The sequence below is a fragment of the Cynocephalus volans genome, chromosome 1, assembly GCF_027409185.1.
Source record: "Cynocephalus volans isolate mCynVol1 chromosome 1, mCynVol1.pri, whole genome shotgun sequence".
Classification (NCBI taxonomy): Eukaryota; Metazoa; Chordata; class Mammalia; order Dermoptera; family Cynocephalidae; genus Cynocephalus; species Cynocephalus volans.
In genome coordinates, this window is record NC_084460.1 from 34,053,370 (window position 1) to 34,073,312 (window position 19,943).

The following is a 19,943-nucleotide window of genomic DNA, read 5'->3' on the forward strand; positions in this document are numbered from 1 at the left end:
TGATCCAGCCTGTGTGCCCTGTGCCTGTTCATTCAGGCTTGGCGCTCAGGCCAGTGGGGTGGGGAGTATAGCGCTGTGTGGTGCCCGTCATGCTCACTGTGGCTGCTGTGGTCTGTGCCTGTGAATGCTGTGCTTCTCGTTACTAATGCTTAGTTGTTTTTCCTCCCTGTGGGATGTGGCATTGGGGTTATATCCTAGCTCTTAATACAGATTCAGCTGCTGGACTCCTGATTCGCAGCATTCATCTCGTTACCCAAAGACTCAACTCCCAGTGGCGGCAGGACATGAGCATATCACTGGCAGCTCTAGAGCTCCTTTCTGGCCTGGCAAAGGTGAGGAGGATAGTTCTTGTAACCCAGCAGTCTTGGGCCATGGCTCTTTTTTCTGTGTTTCCCAACCCCTTGGTATGGGTATTACAGTGTTGGTAATACTCAAACATGGTTTATACCAAAGTATGAAAAATTGAGCAAATGAAATTTTACAAAATAAACTTCACCTTTTTTAATAGGTTCAAGAAAGATATTTTTGCTGTTAAATTAGAGAAGACATTTTAATACTTGCTATTTATGTATTTGTACATAACGATAGAACACCTATTCATTTTGTAAAGAGTGCTTATTCTAAAATTTGCCATTTGGAATTATCTGTGACTCTACTGTCTTATCAGAAATAAGTCAAAATTAGCTGTAATTTCAGTATTGTTTCACAGCTCTTACTTTAGTTTTGTGGCACCTTAGAGCGGGGTGGCCATTTGTGCTTTTCCAAGTGTTTTCTCTTTTTTTGAGGTCAGATTCACGTAATGTAAAATTAAATATTTTAAAGTGAACAATTCAGTGGCTGTTAGTACATTCACAATGTTATGCAACCACCATCTCTAGATCCAAAATGTTTTCATCACCCCAAAAGGAAACCCCATATCCTTGCTTCCTAGTCCCCAAACCCTCACAAATCTGACAACCATGAATCTGCATTTTGTTTCTATGGATCTACCCATTCTGGACATTTCACATAAATGGAATCATACAATATGTGATCTTTGGTGTCTGACTTTTTTTCACTTAACATAATGTTTTGAATTTCATTCATGTTGTAGAATGTGTCAGAATTTCATTCCCTTTTATGGTTGAATGATATTTCTTTATATGTATATATCACAGTTTGTTCATTCATCAGTTGATGGACATTTGAGCTGTTTCCATCTTTAGGCTATTGTCAGTAGTGCTGCTGTGAACATGTGTGTACATGCATTTGTTTGAATACCAGTTTTCAATTCTTTTGAAATATACCTAGGAGTGGAATTGCTGGGTCATATCATAATTCTAGGTTTAACTTTTGAGGAACCAACAAACCGGTTTTCCTCAGTGATTGAGTTATTTTACATTCCTACCAGCAATGTATATGGGTTCCAATTTCTCCACATCTTTACTAACATCTAAGTGTTTTCTTGTTAGTAAAATGGGCAGGATTATTTTATGTGTAACACCTGGTGTTGTGAGGACCAAATAAGATGAAATACATAAAACACTTTGTGAAGAAAAAGGTGATATGCACACATGAGGCGGCACTGTTTGGGATGATATAGTTCAAGCCCTTGTTTTACAGATGTGTAAACAAGTGATCAGAGGTTGTTACTTACCTAAGCCACGAGAGACAAAATAGAGAAGAAAACTTAAGATGTTCTCACCACCACTTAGAGCTTACCTCAGAGATCCCCAGGGAGGGACATAATAGTTTCATGAGGCACAGTTACCGATACAGAAAGTAAGAACAGCCATTTATGAGACATGCAGGAACACACTGTCTTTGAGAGCAAGGTATTGTTTTCTGTGACCTTTAGTACACTTTCAGTAGTAAGGAATAATTAGTCTTCGATGGAGCACTGCTGTGGACCTGCCTAACAAATCATAAAGGACTAATGCTACTTGATTTCATGACTTACTGTAAAGCTACAGTAATCAAAACAGTCTGGTTTCAGAGTAGGGTTGGATGAGTATATCAGTGGAATAGAATAGAGAGTTCAGAAGTAGATCCGCACATGCATGGTCATCTGATTCTTGACAAAGGTGCGAAAGTAATTCAACGTAGAAAGGATAGTCTTTTCAACCAGTGGTGCTAGAACAATTGGATATTCATATACCAAAAAAAACACCCCAAAACTTTGATTTATACCTTACACTGTGTACAAAAATTAAGTCAAAATGAATTGTAGACCTAAGTGTAAAACCTAAACTCTGAAACTTCTAGAAGAAAACATAGGAGAAAGTCTTTGTGACCTTGGGTTATACAAAGATTTCTTCTATATTACATATAGAAGAACAAACTGGGATAAATTGTTCTTCACCTAAATTAAGAACTACTGGTTCTTCAAAAAACATTGTTAAGAGAAGATGACTAGTCACAGACTGGGAGAAAATCTTTATAAAGCATATATCTGATGAAAGACTTGTATCCAAATTACATAAAGAATTCTCAAAACTAAACAATAGCCTTTCCTTTTGGTGGCGTGTGGCAGCAATATGGTGGTGCAAATTTCTAAGAAGAGAAAGTTTGTCGTTGATGGCATCTTCAAAGCTGAACTGAACAAGTTCCTCACTCAGAAGCTTGCTGAAGATGGCTACTCTGGAGTTGAGGTCCGAGTTATTCCAACCAGGACAGAAATCATTTCCTCCAGGATGCAGAGTGTTTTTGGTGAGAAGGACCAGCAGATCCTTGAATTGACCAATGTAGTTGAGAAGAGGTTTGGCTTTCGTGAGGGCAGGTAGAGCTTTCTGCTGAAAAGGGGCTTACAAGAAGTCTGTGTGCCATTGCCCAGCAGGGTCTCTGTGTCACATACTCCTGGGAGGGTTTGCTCTGTGGAGAGTCTGCTACATTCATTGTGGAGAGGGGGACAAGGACTACAAGGTCATAGTATCAGGGAAACTCTTAAGGACAGAGAACTGAATCCATGAACTTTGTGGATGGTCTGATGATCCACAGTGGGGACCCTGTTAACTACTGTTTTGTTACCATCATCCACTGTGTACTGTTCAGACAGTGTGTGCTAGGCATCAGAGTGATCATGCTGCCCTGGGACCAAGTGTTAAGATTGGCTTTAAGAAGGTCCTGCCTGACCATGTGAGCACAGTAGACCCTAAAGATGAGATACTATCTCCCACCCCCGTCTCAGGACAGAAGGTTAGGAAGCCAGATCTGCCTGCCATACTCTAACCAGTCCCCACTGCATAACAGGGTCTGCTTGGCAGCTGGGTCTGGAATGTGGATGTTGCTTCAGAAAGACCTTTAATAAAATTTAAAAAAAAAAAAATGACAACAAAAATCCCTCAATAATAAAACAAATAACCCAATTAATAAGTGGGCAAAAGATTTGAGGAGGTACTTTACCAAGGAAGATACACAGATGACCAATAAGCACATGAAAAGATGCTGAAGGGCTGGCCAGTTAGCTTAGTTGTTTAGAGCATGGTGCTGATAATACCAAGGTCCAGGGTTGGATCCCTTTACCAGCCAGCTGCTTAAAAAAAAAAAGAAACTCACTATCATTACTTATTAGGGAAATGCAATTAAAAACACAATGAAATACCACTACATACCTGTTAGAATGGCTAAAATTAAAAAGACTACCCATACCAAATGTTGTGAAGATGTGGAGGAATATTAAATGGAACAACCATTTTGGAAAACAGCTTGGAAGTTCCTTAACAAGTTAAACATATTCCTATCATATGACCCCAAATCATTCCACTCCCAGGAGGTAAGAGATCTTATATTCATATAAAGACTTGTGCATGAATGTTTATAGCAGCTTTATTTGTAATATCCAGAAACTGGAAATAACCCAGATGTCCATCAACAGGTGACTGGATAAAGAAATTGTGATATATCCATGCAATGGAATACTACTCAGCAATAAAAAGGAATAAACAATTGATATACGCAAAAATGTAGAGAAATCTGAACATAATTATGCTGAGTGAAAGAAGCCAGGACCCTGAAAAAAGTACATACATATGATTTTATTTATTTAAACTCTAGAAAGTGCAAGCTAATCTGTAGTGATAGCAGATCAGCAGTTGCTTAGGGAGGTGGGCGAAGAAGAGTAGGAGAAAGGATTACAAAGGTGCATGAGTAGATTTGGGGAGTAAAGGATATTCTCACTATCTTGATTGTGGTGATAGTTCACAGGTATGTACTTATGTCAAAATTGATCAAATTGTGCACTTTGAATATGTGCAGTTCACTGTATGTTAATTATATCTCTAAGCAGCTGCACAGAACTTTGTGAAGGGCATAGAGCATCACTATAAGGGTGCGTTAGGGGGCTTAAAAATGTGCGCATGTTCCATTGCTAGCTATTCTTTCAGTCTCTGGCAGTGATGAATAGGTGCACCCAAGGGTTTTAGGGCATGAAAAACTATGCTAAAATGAAATACTTTTTTAGGATTTGAAAAATGCCACTATTTTTGTAGGGTGTTATATGATGATACATCTGAAATATTCTATTCCTTTATATAATAATATTTAAAAAACAAAGCTTCCTGTGGTGTATCACATTCTCAAATAGGCCAAGCCTCAGTTAAATGTTTTGAAAGTGTTGTAGTGGTACCTGGCTAACTGTTTTTGTTCCCCAAATGAATATACTCAGGTGAAAGTGATGGTTGACTCAGGAGACTGGAAGCGAGCCATCAGTTCCGTGTGCAGCTACATTGTGTACCAGTGTAGTCGGCCAGCTCCTCTTCACTCCCGCGATCTGCATTCCATGATAGTGGCGGCTTTTCAGTGTCTCTGTGTGTGGCTGACAGAGCACCCTGATATACTTGATGAAAAGGTGAGTTTATTTAATCATAAAACATTTAAGTAGAACTAAAAATGTATGTTGGGAAAATGCCTTTTAAAAGAGAATATGTAAATTTAAATATTGCTCATTTTAAACTGAATATACTTGTTAGATTTTAGGAGAACACTTGTCCTTTTGAGCACAACTTGAAAACTGTCATCATGCTTATACTTAAGTACAAATTAACCCATAGAGAAGTTCTTTGGAAAGATGGCAGGGGACTTGACTAATTTATCTGAAGTATCAAGACTGTTCTTTCCTGAAAGGATGGTAGTAGGCATTTTGGTCAACTGTCACCAAACCAAGAAGGGCAGTTGATTGCTAGGCTGCAATCTGCAGCACAGCCTGTCCATAAGCCTTGCTTCTACCTAAAAATTTTATTTCACACGTTTCTCTGCTTTTTTTTTTTTTTTTTTTTTTTTTGTGGCTGGCCAGTGAGGGGAACTGAACCCTTGACCTTGGTGTTACAACACTGCGCTGTGACCAACTGAGCTAACCAGCCAGCCCCTTTCTCAGCTTTCAAGTAGTGCAGATATCTAGTCTGCTTTCCCTGCCATTGTTCCATGTAATGCCTTTCTTATAGAAAGACAGGCATTATAAAGAATTCACAGTGTAAATAAAAGAAGAGATACCAGAGTCATTGAATATTTATAGAGAGCTTTATATTAGTTTTGGGTTTTTTAAAATTTATTTTATTTATTGAATCAAAATTGATTATACATATTTTGGGGGTTGAACATTGAGATGTGTTGATCAAATCAATATTACTAACATATATATTGTTACAAATCGTAATTATTCTTTATGCCCCTTGTCCAATCTCTCCCCTTCCCTCCCTCCCTCCTCCCCCCTCTAAAATTACCCTAGATTTCTTCTCTCCTTTTGAAAGAATAATGGTTACTCTGTTAATTTGTTGCCTAAATGAACTGTCCAATGCTGAGAGGTGTGATCAGGTCCCCCAATCATAGAGCAGATGCTTCTTCTGTCACTCTGAAATGGGCTTTGTGGAGAGACATCCTCTTCTTTATCTCTGCTGGTGACTCTCCTTGTGCGAATGCACTCCAGTGGTTGGCAGACCATCTGCATGGTGGTTGTGGTGTCTAGATGCTTTCATGGCAGCCATGGTTATTGTGGTGGCTGTGGTGGGCCACCCACATGGAGGTGATGCTTTTGGCATGCTCCTTGGCGCTGGTGGTGTGCCTGGTTGTGGGGGTGTGTCTAGTCCTCTTCTCCATGCCTCTGGTCCCTGGGTGGGCCCCGAGGTACTGGTGTGATGTGCCTGGTTGTGGGAGGGGGTCTGGTCCCCTTCTCCATGCCCTGGGTCCTCAGGTGGGCCCCGAGGTGCTGTTGTGGTATGCCTGGTTGTGGGGGGGCAGTCCAGTCCCCTTCTCCATGCCCCAGGTTCCGGGGTGGGCCCCTAGGCGCTGGCGCTCTTTGCCTGGATGTGAGAGTGGGATCTGGTCCCCAGCTCCAAGCCTCCACTTCCCAGGCAGGCCCCAAGGTGCTGGTGGTATGCCTGGGCCGGAACTAATTTGTTGTCCTTTGCTTACTTCTAAAACAGGGGAACTTCCTGTGGGTACCAGTAACTTGAGCTGTATGGTTGAGTTAAATTGCTGCTTTGCTGCTGTTTCCCTAGGGAATAATTTTTGTGAAGCTCAGGGTTTAATGGTTGACCTGACAGGTACTTCCGGCTCTCCAGAGACCTGTTGGATCTGTGTTGTGTAGAATCTCTGATCTGGGCCTGAATTTTTTCATCAAACTGCACCTCATGCAGTTCTGCATTCCTGACCAGTCTCCTCTGAGTGGTCCTGTGCTGATTGGGGGGCGGATCCGCTGTCCTTGTTCTGTCCCAGTGTTCTTCTGGTGGGCCCGTCTTCCCCACTGCCCACACTCTGAACACTTCCCACGGGATGGGCCCTGTGCTGGTCCCTTGCGATGACTCACTGGCCTCTGAATGGCTCTCTTTTTTCAGTTGTTCTGGTTCCTCATTCCTGCACGGGTTCATGGGAACCCTATTAGTGGTCTTGCTGTCTTGGGGGCTGCCAAGGCCCTCTTCTCCCCTGCCACCTCCAAGTAACTCCATCTGAAGGGCACAGCTGTGGCTTCTGCTGGCTCCTGCTCCATGCGCTCATCAGCTCGAGTATTAAAGCGGCATTAAAGAGGCCGTGGCCCAAAATGCTCAGAGCAGTTTTTTCTTTCTCTCATTGTGGTTTCTCGTGCCTTCATGAGCTCCGTAGGTCTCTCCTCCTCTTCCCCTGAGCTCCAGCAGCCCCAGCTTGGCTGATATTACATTTCTATAGTTGTAAATTGGTTGGTTTGTGGGAGAGAGTGCCACTCGGAACTATCTATTCTGTCATCTTGACCAGAACCAAGAGCTTTATTTAGTTTTTAAGATAATATTGTCGATTAAATCTTAGTCATTTTCATTATGGCTTCTAAAATCATGATACTGGAAATTGCTTAAAAATGTCAATCACAGATGAGTTTCCCTTTGGGTAGTCTCATATGTCTTAAACCATCTCAAGTTTAACTGAATTGCTGTTACATCTCTCTTGCTTGTGCTGTTATGATTTATAGTCCATGGTAATTTTACAAAAATTGTGACTGATAAAATTGAGTTGAATTTATCCTTACTTATTATTTAACCCTGTGAACACTCAAATTTAGTTCTGTAAAGTGAAATTTGGGGTGTGTGTATAAAGTTTGTTATATTAACTGTGAAATTAATATATAACTAATAAAGAAAATTAGAAAGAAACTGGAGCCCCACCACTGAAACACAACCAGTTAGCATTTTTCTGGATTTTCTTGTTTTCTCATAAGAAAGATATAAAAAATTGATCTGCCTTTCCTGCTTTTAGGACTGCCTTAAGGAAGTACTGGAGATTGTGGAACTAGGTATCTCAGGAAGTAAGTCCAAGAACAGTGAACAAGAGGTCAAATACAAAGGAGATAAGGAGCCAAATCCTGCATCTATGAGGGTAAAGGATGCTGCTGAAGCCACCCTAACATGGTATGAAAGTGACCGCACAGGGATTGTGCCTAGGAATTAGATGGGGTTAGCAGTGATCCACATTGTTTCCTCTCCTTCCTGATAGTTCAGCATTAAGTGACTTAGCCCCTTTAGGATACATACTTTTTCTCCAGAAATAAAATAAAAAGAAAATAATCTTTTTTTACCTGTTTTTTAGAACAAAAGAAACCAGGAACTTGGGGCTGAGAGTTTGAGTCTTTGTTTTTCTCTACTCGTTGATGTTAATTCAAGTCATATTATGTTAGAGCTAGAAAGGATCTTGAACAGACTTTTTATACCCCCTCCCTTTGATGGCTGTGTCTGAGACAGGATCTTTCTGTCTGTGGTAACACTATTAAGTCTCCTGCTTTCCAGCTCAGTGGTCTATGTTCTTTGCTACACCATTTATATTATATATTATAGGTTCATTAAGCCAAGATTTATGAACGCTCTCTTAAGAACTTAAGAATCATAAGGGTAAATGAGATTCATCACCACCACCACCACCTCCACCATTTTGTCCAGTAGGGAAGATAAGATATGAACACAAATAGCTATAACATCAGGTGGAAAACAAGTGCTTCAAAATGCTGGAAGTTCGAAAGAGGAAATGAGTACTTCTGGATAAGGGGAAATCAAAGTAACATTCCCGGGGAAAATGACGTTGGACCTGACTCTGACAGGATGGATAAAGTTTGTACCATATGCCAGATTACAGGGTTAAGAAGGCACCAAGACTGCTGTTTCAAGCATTTTGGTAGTAAAGGGATGGAGACAGAGAGGTTGGTACCTTAAAAAAGCAGTAGAGAGGAGTACCTTAAAAAAGTATCTTAAAAAAGAACCAATTCGAGAGAATTCTTGTTTGGCTGGTAAGTGAAAAGAGTGGAAAGAGAGAAGGAAGGCAGTTTAGGCCCATTTGTGGACTGGAGGGAACAGTTAAGTGGACAAGATTAGGTGGAATCACAGTCCAGATGGAAAGATGGGGCTTATGAAAGGATAAGTGTGGTTGAAGACCCAGAAAAATATAAAAGCAGAGAGGAGGAATGTCAAGTCAGTTTGGGTTGGCTCATCTTGGTCTTCTTAGTAAATTGGCAGGCAAATTGGCAAGTAAGACCGCTTGATTTATATGTAAATCAGCCCTTAGGAGATCCCACTATTTTTTGTGAGTTCATTGGCCTGTTGTTTACTTGAGATATGCACATTAAAGTTGGATTTGTTTCTGTTCCTCTTGGGCATCAGTGATTGAGTACATCTTAGAAGGGTACTTGCTTTAGTTTGGTCCCGCTCACTGTGCTAATGTTGGAGTTTCAGTGACTGGAGTTTTGGCTAATAGCTAGAAAATCAGAAAAATGTGAATGCAGCTACTAAAGCACGTGCTTATGTAAATCATGAGTACAAAAAGTAATAAAAGCTCAGAGAGAAGACACTTTAAAGTGTCATAGAACTGTGCTTGATACGTGCCTTGAAGAATAAGAATGACATAGAAAGAATGGGGAAAGACATTTTTCACTGGGAACTCTTCATTATACAAAAACAAGGTTGCTCCATCCTAGCCTGGATGGGGTGTTCCTATGCAAGAATGACTGGCAGTGAAGATTGCATATTTGCTCAGGATGAGACAAGAGCCCTGGATGCCTCTCCGTGACCTATCCAGTAGTTGTCTAGATGGCTCATCTGTTTTTCTTCAGCTGTCTTGTCTCTGCTGGCAGCTCCACAAATGGTATCTCCAGTTTCCAGTCTTGAATGATACCTTTAAGAGTACTGTCATCATGAAACATGTCCCTAACCAAATTTCTCTGTTCTCTCACAATTGCTGCTTTATGTCAGTATCACCACTGTTTGCCAGTTAGGCAAACACAGAACTTTGGCTTTTTCTCTGAGTTACCTCTGTCATTCCCCTTATGAAACCAGTGAGTGAGTTGAGTAGACTTTATTTTTGTAAAGTATTTCTTCTGTCTTCTCTAATCTTAGATAGCATCCTAGCCCAGGCCCTTCTCACTTCTTGCCTGATTTCTGCTTTCAGTCTCTTCCTGTTCATCTTGCATTCTGTTGCCAAACTCATCATGCTTAAGTATGATGCTTAAGCATGCATTTCAGTCACTGCTTGAGTGATTGAAAACTTGAGTAGATCTGTTTCCTGCCATGTCATCTGAACTCCGTGGTGTTGTTTTCAAGGGGACTGTCTGATCTTTACCACTGCTGCTCTTCAGCACATTCCTTCTGCCATTGTTGGGCTGGGCAGGCCACTTGTGGCTGTGAACTTGGCATGCTCTTACCTGCGTATTTTCCTTCCCTGGGTTTCGGGGCCTCTCACTTCTCCCTTTGGCCACATCCTCCACTGTTCAGTGCTTGTATCAAATCTGGCTGTCTCCATGGGACCTTCTTTGGTTATTCTGCTTCCAAAGGATGACTGTTTTCTGTACCTTTGTGCTCATTATGTTCCACCCTACCACACAGCATGGAATTCTGTACTGTCATGATCATACTTGGTTATATTTGACACATGCTAGCATTGCCTCCCCAATCTGAGCAGAAGCCACATTTTTGTCTCTGAAAAACCTCACAGTGCTGAGCATATATAGATAATTATGGAGTATAGATTAGCTGGTTGGATTTTTTTTCCCCTTGGCATACCAATACAAATTCAGAATTAGGATTCTCGGAAGTGATTTTAACAGCCCCTCTGCTTACGTCACCTTTAAGACATATTCATCAAGTTATTTAATCTCTAACTTTGGGATATTCTAACTTCCAAGGTTGCCCATTTCATTTTAATTGTTAAAAACTTGATGTTTTACATTGAGCTAAAATCTCTCGCACCTTAACTTCTTCCCATTGGTTCTAATTCAGACTTTTGATAGTGAAATCCTTTTTTTCCAGGTAGTAATGGCATCTGCAGACAATGCTTATGTTCTGTCTGATTCATTTCTGCCAGTACCTTCAGATATTTTTCATATTACAAGGACTGAACTACCTTTATCATCTTGGTCCTTCTCAACTGGTGCACATTTGTCTATATACCACTTACAGGTCGTTTACTGAGTACAATATTCTAGATGTAGTCTGATGACCTTTAAACTCTGTAGAATATTGTATTTTCATTAAAATGTACTTGGAGATTGTGTTGTATTTTTGAGAACCTGGTGATTTGCATTGTCAACTAAAATCCTTGAGTCTTTTCTACATATTTACCTTTTGTCTTTCTCATTCTGTACTTATTTGTTTGTGGGTATTTGAATGGTATGCACAGAACTTACATTTAAACCTGAAATTTCTTTATGTAAGATTTACCTCATTATTTTTAGTCTTTTAAGATTCTTTTGGATCCCAACTCTTACTCTGATATATTATCTTTGCAGCTCAACTTTGGTCAACTGCAGATTTAATGAGCCTGTTCTGTGTGTTCTAATAAAAAACTTGATAAAAATATTGAACACAGACAGACTTATAATGCACATCAACAAGAGAATTTCCTTCAGGTTCACAGGGATTTTTAAATGTTGTCTACAAGTTTATCATGATACACTGTCAAATACTTGCGTGTCTTGATTTCAGAGATTGTTAGCTGCCCTTCCAGTCTAGTCACTATTAAGAAGAGAAAATATGGTTAGGCCAGTATGATTTGATCTTAGTGACCTATTACCTTACCAGCAACCTATTTGGTAATATAGAATGTTGCTTGGAGCACGACATGCTTACTTTGGTCCATATGCTTTGTGATATCCATCTCTGTCATGTTTTAGAAACCCAAAGCAACATTGTCTCATTACTGATCTCCTGGTGTTTCTCCTATTTTCCACAAATCATTAGAGTCCTAAACTCATCATCAAGTTCTTTTGGTCCTTGAAATTCTTACGCGGTCCTCTTTCTAGGAGGAGAGACAATGGAAAAAAAATATCTGTTGAGCAATGTGGTCTTCCATTATCAGAGATCTTTGGGTTCAAGCCTTAGAATGAAAGAGAAGAGGACAGGCCACTCAAGCTGAGGATTGAATGGTGTCATGGAGTATTAGTTTTCCAAATGAGATGCGTATGAACGATCAAGTGATATTAGAACGACAAGATAATATCTTTATGTTTTAACTACAAGATACTTTCTCTCTGTGCTTCAATTTCTTCATTATAAAATGAGAATAATAATGGTACCTATTTCATAAGGTTGTTATGAAACTACATGAAATATGTAAAGTGCTTAGGATAGTGCCTGGCACATAGTAAGTGCTGTATCAGTTATTGTTATTCATTGAATGTAGGCAGGAATCTGTATGGATATAAACATATCTGAATGTTCCAGCTTGATCAGTTGAATTCCAGTCCATTAAACTTTTTTTTGATGTATACTTTTCTTTAATAATTACGACAGTTTTGTGAGATGTAACTATTAGTGCCTCAAGTTCTTTATCTGTAAAATGAGGATAATATCTACTCATGGCCACACAGAAGCATCAGGCCCTGGTTTCTGGTCTTTTAACAATCATCTATCTCTTCAGAATCTGAGTTTCCTCATCTGAAAAATGAGGCAGTTTGGTTGGTTTTTGGGTCCTTTTCTAGGGCTTGAATGTTTTAGTTAGCATAATTCTGAAACCTGAGGCACACAGATTTTTGGATATATCTTTAGGAGCTTCATGATTTGGAAGTGTGATTAGTCATGTTCCCGGGGTAGTAAACTCTGAGAGAGAAATTTACTTGCAAGAAGGTTATTGGAAGGTACTCTCAGAATCTATCTGTATGGCAAGATGAAGGAAGCAGGATAGGGCAGAGGGAGGAACTAAACTGCGATGCAGTTGCCACAAGTGCTCTGGAGCAAGCTTGACCCTCTAGAGTTCTCGAGCTGGGGTGAGGGCACTGGGACTCTATATCCCTGTATACTCCTGTATTAACTGTTCATTGGATGGGGCCTGTCCCAGAAAGAAGTTGTGCTCTTGGGTGAGGTGGTTCTCATTGACCAAGGGCAAGTCCTGGATAGAGACTCAGCTGAAAGCTATGGCCACCATCTACCTATATCTGGGGAAATGGACCTTTCAGTCTTGGAGGGGAGAATCTGGAGAGCACATCATGGCACTCACCACAAGGACTAAATTTGACCTGTAAAGAGGAATCATTGCTGTGGTCAGTTAAAATTCAGAAAAGTGGAAGGACACATTGATGCATGAGGTAAATTTAAGATTTTGCTTTGGGAATTAACTGTTATCTTTTTTATTCTCCCTAGTATTATGCAGTTGCTTGGTGCATTTCCTTCACCCAGTGGTCCTGCTTCTCCTTGTAGTCTGGTGAATGAAACCACTTTGATTAAATACTCTAGGCTGCCAACCATAAACAAGCATAGTTTCCGGTACTTTGTCTTGGATAACAGTGTCATCCTGGCAATGCTGGAGCAACCTCTTGGAAATGAGCAGAGTAAGTTTTAGCACTCTGAGCCTTCTCTACTGCTAAATCAATATGCTCATCAGTACTGTTAAGCTGTTCCCAGGATCAGGGAAGGAAAGACTGCAAATTCTGAGTAATTCTACATTTGTCAAATATAGTTCTAACTTCTAACTTCTAATAGCACCTGAAAAATAAAGGGTCATAAAATAGCATACACATATTAAATAGAATCTTTTAAAGGTTCTTTCTGTGCATCTGAAATATCAGAAAATTGCTCTATAGTTTTATAAAAAGTTAATTTTAGTGGGATATTTTATGTTGTTGACTGTGTATGAAAATCATTGTCACTCTTTCTTCCCTCTTGAACTTTGGTTCCTGTCCCTCAACCCTCATTGTTCTATTTCAGTTATTGGTGCCACCCACACAGGGTAAAAATTTGAGGAGTCTCCTTTGCTTGCGCCTTTCTATTACTCCTGTTACCTGCTTTATAATTAGTTTCCAAGTTTCCACCTCTCCAGTGACTCTTGAAACTCTCCTTTCCTCCGTGTTCCTCTCAATACATCCGACTACAGGGCCTTACGTTTTCTTACCTAGATTATTGCAGTTGCTTGTTACCTGGTCTCATTCCCCGCACCCCCTTTCCCAATCCAAAATTTGTTTACCCTTACCTCCGTCATATTTGCTGCCACCATAGTATTCATCCTTAAATTCAGATCTGACCATGGCAGTACCCTATTGAAAATTCTTCAGTGATTGTCCATTGTCACAGCATATACTGTTTTCCTTCCTTCCTTCCCCCCAATTATAAACCATATCAGGGTCAGTGATTACCAGTACAACCAAAACTACTCAAAGTACATTTTTTCCTGATGGTAATCAGCATCAGCCAGTATTTAGAGGAAGCATGTTTTCAGAGAGACTCTTATTGATGGGAAGGTGAAGCCAAGTGAAGGTTACAGAATATGTGGGCATAAAGGGACCCAGGGAATCACTTAGTGTGTAATTCCCTCATTTATAGGTGAAGAAACTGAGGCTTAGAGAGGGTGTGTGACTTGTCCAGGTTAACTTGAGAAGTACATGTTATGGCTAGGACTAGAACCCAGATTTCCTAAACCCTATGTTGTCCCTTTCTATCATTTTCAGACAGTGATAGGATTTGCTCAGTAATTAAAGACTTTCCTTCTTGCCTTTGCAAAGGTAAACAGTCTTAGAGTCTCATGCAAATTCTGTTAAATATATGAGTAGGATCTCGTAAATCCATAAAATGAAAGTGACACATTGAGATGGAAGAATACCATCACAGATTTCCATTATGTTGTGGTGAGATAACGGTGACTTTAATATAAAATAGAATGATACCTTTTATCATTGCCCAACTCTGAAAGTGCTGGTCCCCCGAGTCTTTTCCGCAAGTACCTCTTCCATCTGTACCCAAGACATAGGGCTTGCTTGGCTTTCTTCCCTAACCTGTGCCTATTGTTTATGATCCTCCAACCTCCTACTTCCAAGCCACCTGCTAAAGAGTCTGCAAGATCCCATTGTCCACTTCAGGCTTCCTGGTCTTTTTCCAGGTTTGTTAGGAATCCCCTACCTTCATTCCAAGTAATTTCATTGCATAGGGAGTCCACCAGAATATAAACAATTGGAATTTTATAGACTTACAGGGACATTTTAGTAGTTTATTGTGATAGTTAATACCAGAAGAAATGAGAGAGAGAAGTTTGACCAAGTTTGACTCCCACACCTGAGACCAAAAAAGGGAATAGAAAGAAGGATCTGGATAACTCAGGAAGTCCATCTGGAGTTCTTTCCTCCTTCTGCCCACCCCCACCCCTCCACTGCCCCTGAACTTCTGCTGGGATGGAAATTTTGCCTGCCTGTGGTAGACAATGGTACACAAAGGCATGAGTGAGTGTAACATCAACACTGAAAACACCCAGTCTATCTTGCTCTATTTAGTTTGTTCCCAACATTGGGAGTTAAGAGTACTTGCTAGGGCAGAGTTTCCCGAAAATGTGTACATGTACCACTGGAGGTATGTGAGGTGATATTAGTTGATAGTTGGTTAACATTATTTTATGTATTTTTAAATGTGTTTTAAGAATACATAATTAGCACACCAAAATTCATAATTTTCCATTTAGAGTAGAGACGCACAATTTCCTTTTTAAATTTGAGTTAAAAGTAAAAAGTGGTTGATATAAAGTAAGATAATAGTTCTTGTGGTATATGGATTTGGCGGGAACCACAAAGGTGATACACAAGGATCAAAGCTTAGAAAACACATGTGCCAGGGCTTTGATTATGAGAAGCTCTGCAGTTGGTAACAGGTTTATTTTAAACAATTTTTTTCTGAAATAAAAACTTTAACACAAACATTTTATTCCAGATGATTTTTTCCCTTCTGTCACTGTGCTGGTCCGGGGGATGTCTGGAAGACTTGCTTGGGCACAACAGCTTTGCCTTTTACCCAGAGGAGCAAAAGCAAATCAGAAGGTATCCATCAGAAGTTATAGGGAAGTGACTAGGAGTGAGTGAGTGAGTGAGTGAGTGTGAGTGTGAGTGTGAGTGTGTGTGTGTGTGTGTGTGTGTGTGTGTGTGTGTGTGTGTGTGTGTTGTGATATAAAGGTTAAATAACATTTCAACAAAAATCACAGATAAAATAAATATTTTTGATCCCTAGCCAGGTTCTCTGTCAGTGGGTTCATGTCAGAATCATCTTAGGAACCTAGAATTCCAGATCTACCGAATTGCTCTTTAAAGGCATCTTCAAGGCAGGTGTATTTTCAAAAGTTTTTCAGGTGATTGTGACATCCACTTAGGAGTAAGGACTACTGTTCTGAACAATGGCTCCAGTTTTTTCCATACAATTTTAAATATAATAAAAGTCAGATTCACACCATATATAAAAAAATTTGGCCATATACCTTTGATGTGTCTAGCATTAGGACTTAGTTTCAAGTTTTATATTCCTCCTACCGGCCAGCTGCAGAAACAAAAAAGAAAATCAAATTGTTTTATATAATTTATTTCTCTATAATTGGTTATTTGCTGTATAATATTTTATATTGTATAGTTTAACGAAATCTTTAGGCATGGCAGAGTTTATTTTCTTTATGACATTTGTAATTATGTGAATGATACTCATGGGAGAAAGCTGGAAAATTCAGATAATAAAGACGAAATTTAAAATCACCTGTACTCATTCTCCAGAGGGAGGTAGCCACAGTTATTTTAGTGGATTTCCTTCCAATCTTTTTTTCTCTCCATACACAATAGCACTTAAATAGCATTTGAATCATTTTGTATACTGCTCTTTTCACTTATTACATTGTAAGCTTTTACTTATGCTACTAAAAATTATTTTAAACTATGACTTAATAAAATGTCACCAGCATTTAAAAGAGACATGCACAGAATTGGAGGATGTGCCTAAAATAATTTTAACATCCTGGATGTCTGTTAGATGAAATGTTATCATCACCCTGTGAGAAGCATACATCTATTTTCTCTTGGTGGCATTATGTTGGCACGTTATGTGAGCAGTTCTGTAAGCCACTAAGTTAGCATTAAGGACTGAGGAGGAAGGGGAGCAAGAAAGGAACTAAAATTTATTGATGGTTCAGTAGGTACCATATCATATTAAAGCAGAGGTTTGGAGCTGAAGACCAGCTTTGGTGCCCATACTCTCTCCATTAAGCCATGCTAAGGTTCTACTTGAACTAACTTTCTAGAGATGCCCATTGGGCCTAAATTTGTGCTTTCTTATATGGAATGACTTGAGAGCCCCTGAGGAAAAAGGAAGTTTGAGTCTTAAAGCTTTGAAATGCCCTACCCATTGGTTTACCACTGAACATGGGAGATTCAGGCCTGGAGCAGTAGAGGTCCACAACCCACTTATCAGTCATGAAATCTGTAATGAATTGATGAGCATTTTTAGAGAAATAAAATAGACTTCACAGGTACACAGGCTGCTAACCTTTACTGTCAGCTGTAGCATTTGCAGATTCTTACTGGATTTTTGTGGCATGTAATCCTAGGGAAATACAGACATCTAAGAGACCAGGATACATGTCATTACAGATGGGTATTGGACCATATGTTATGAACAGTGTTATTTGTTTTATTTTAACAGCTTTTTGTGCCTGAGCTTCGCCCAGTTCCTAAAAACGACGTTGGCTTTAAATATACTGTGAAACATCGGCCATTTCCTGAAGAGGTGGACAAGATACCCTTTGTGAAAGCGGATCTGAGCATTCCAGATTTGCATGAAATCGTCACTGAAGAAGTAAGATAAATTATTTTTTGCTGTTGATAAGGAGATCAATATAAACATTTTTAAATGACTTCATGATCAAGACACTGCCTTTAGTGTTACTGGAGGTAGTTTATAAGATGACTTGGTTCTCTTTCACCCAGAAGGTTACCATGTAGTAAGACAAATATAGATTGTGGCTGATTGAGATGAACTGGACATCTCTTAGAGGTGTCACTGGGCTGCCTGGGCGTTCCATGGTAGGTTTTATTTTTTTAAAAAGATGACCGGTAAGGGGATCTTAACCCTTGACTTGGTGTTGTCAGCACCATGCTCACCCAGTGAGTTAACCAGCCATCCCTATGTAGGGATCCGAACCCGCAGCCTAGGTGTTATCAGCACCACACTCTTCCTGAGTGAGCCACGGGCCAGCCCTCATGGTAGGTTTTAGTAGTGTAGTAAAATGATCAGACTCTGGTAGTGGAGGATATTTGGAGAAGAGAGACCAGTTCAGAGACTGACAGTTCAAGCAGAAGAAAGGAAGTACTGTGTCACTGATAGTGGAAGTTTAATATATAAAATGTATTGTGGAGGTAGAGCTAAGCAGTCTTGGACTGATGAGGGAAGGAGAAGAACCAAAGAATTTTAGATTTTGAACTCGAGTGACAGATATTGCTGCCATTTATAGAAATATGGACATTAGAAAGAAAGTGCGTTTGGGAAGATGGGAAAAATTTATTTGGTTTTAGACTAATTTAAGTAACTCGTCTCTTAAGTCAAGGGAAAAGAATTTCAACAAGTGGGGAATAGAGGTATGTCAGGGCATGAAAGAAAAGAAGGGCAGGAATAGAGGAGGGGCTATACCATCAAATGCTAGAGAGATCAGGAAGAAGAAGGAGTAAATGATCTTTGAGAGCAGGTACAAAGAAGTGTAAAGTGGGATGCAGAGTATAAGGGGCTGGAGAGTGAATATAAACCATATTGTTAGCAGTAAAGGGAAGGGTACAGAATGGATAATAGTATGAGGAAATAGCCTAGCTAAGGAAAGGCAAGGCTAGTTTTTTTTTTTCTTTCTTTTTTTTACATTTAAGAATGAGAGCAATATGAACCATGCTTATATATTGAGATGTGAGATGGGCAGGGAGAATTATAAGTAATAGAGGCAGAAGGGTTGAGTCTAGGTGATCATATCTAGAACAGGAATACTTCTGATAAGACAGGAGTAAAGAAGAAGAGTAGGTGAAGGTTCAGACACTTAGAGTAGAAAGGAGGGAAACTAAAGAAGTTTATGTAAATTTTAATCTTAGTTCTTAGTAGTATAATAGGGGATCAATGGTGGTTCTTAAAATTGCCACGCAGTCCAGCTGAGGTTAAGTAGCATCGTCTGTAGTGAAGTTATTTAACTCATTCTTCTGACTTTATACAAAAGTCCTTGGAATCTGGGAGCGTACGTAAAGAATTGGAGTGGTATGGAGATTGATAGGGGTGGGAATTTGGAGAGAGAAGGTTCAACACAGGAGAAGGTATTAAGTTGTTAGATTTGGGGAATTAAGCTTAGTTGGGAACCAAATGAAGCCAGATAGATACTAATGGTGTGGGAAAATAGAGGGAGGAGTTGAATGCCTCATAGTGATGGTAAAGCAGAGGCTCAGGGAGCAAAAGTGTGGGAAGCTACAGGAATGGGGCTTATGATTGAAGAGAGTTTCTGAATTACAGTCCTTGAAAGTCATGAAGGTTGAGGAGGTTGTAGGATTGTGAGCCAGGTCGTTAGAAGGTTGTTAGAAGGATCATCGCTTACCAGAGGAAGGAATTTTAAACTAGGGTTGATTGGAAGGCAAGGGAAGGGTGAGAGGAGTCTTGAAGAGTACAGTCAAGTAATCCACGTAGATAAGGACTTCAAAACATGACGGGCACCGCAGGGTGAAGGTAGACAGTGATCTGGAAGTGGGGGTAGGAGCAACAACTCTGTCCTGTTCTTTGCCTGTTTGAAGGGGGAGCAGAGACGGAATGGTTTCATTTACAGCAAGAAGGTAATGGAGCAATTGTTGAGTCTATAAGAGAGTTTCTTAGAAACATGTTTGCTTAATTACATGGTATATATTGAACTGAAACCAGTGTTGGTCACTGAAAATTATCTTCATTTTCTTTGTCGCTTGTACCTTTATTTTCATTTTAAAATCAAGATTGGTCCTATTACTTTTATAATAGTTCCAAAAAATGAAATACTTGGTTTATTTCAGTTAGAAGAGAGACATGAAAAACTGAGGAGTGGCATGGCTCAGCAGATTGCTTATGAAATACACCTTGAGCAACAGAGTGAGGAGGAACTGCAGAAAAGAAGTTTTCCTGACCCCGTTACGGATTGTAAACCCCCACCTCCTGCCCAAGAATTCCAAACAGCCCGCCTTTTCCTCTCACACTTTGGATTTCTGTCCTTAGAAGCATTGAAGGTAATTTTTATGAGAAAATATATTC

The 19,943-nt window shown here is 39.8% G+C and overlaps 1 protein-coding gene and 1 pseudogene across 5 annotated transcripts in view; both read left to right on the forward strand.

Annotated features, from left to right (window-relative positions):
• Positions 1–19,943, forward strand: part of RALGAPB (Ral GTPase activating protein non-catalytic subunit beta) — an 88,148-nt gene that overhangs the window by 46,874 nt on the left and 21,331 nt on the right. For 3 of the 5 annotated variants that reach the window (XM_063090272.1, XM_063090285.1, XM_063090291.1), the window contains 7 exons: positions 199–332; positions 4,643–4,825; positions 7,696–7,847; positions 13,056–13,243; positions 15,603–15,709; positions 17,349–17,501; positions 19,709–19,918. In XM_063090272.1, the coding sequence (XP_062946342.1) occupies positions 199–332; positions 4,643–4,825; positions 7,696–7,847; positions 13,056–13,243; positions 15,603–15,709; positions 17,349–17,501; positions 19,709–19,918 (1,127 nt within the window). The remainder of the gene's footprint in view (positions 1–198; positions 333–4,642; positions 4,826–7,695; positions 7,848–13,055; positions 13,244–15,602; positions 15,710–17,348; positions 17,502–19,708; positions 19,919–19,943) is intronic. The other 2 variants (XM_063090279.1, XM_063090300.1) reach the window with 1 other exon arrangement.
• Positions 2,517–3,225, forward strand: LOC134362243 (small ribosomal subunit protein uS3-like; annotated as a pseudogene).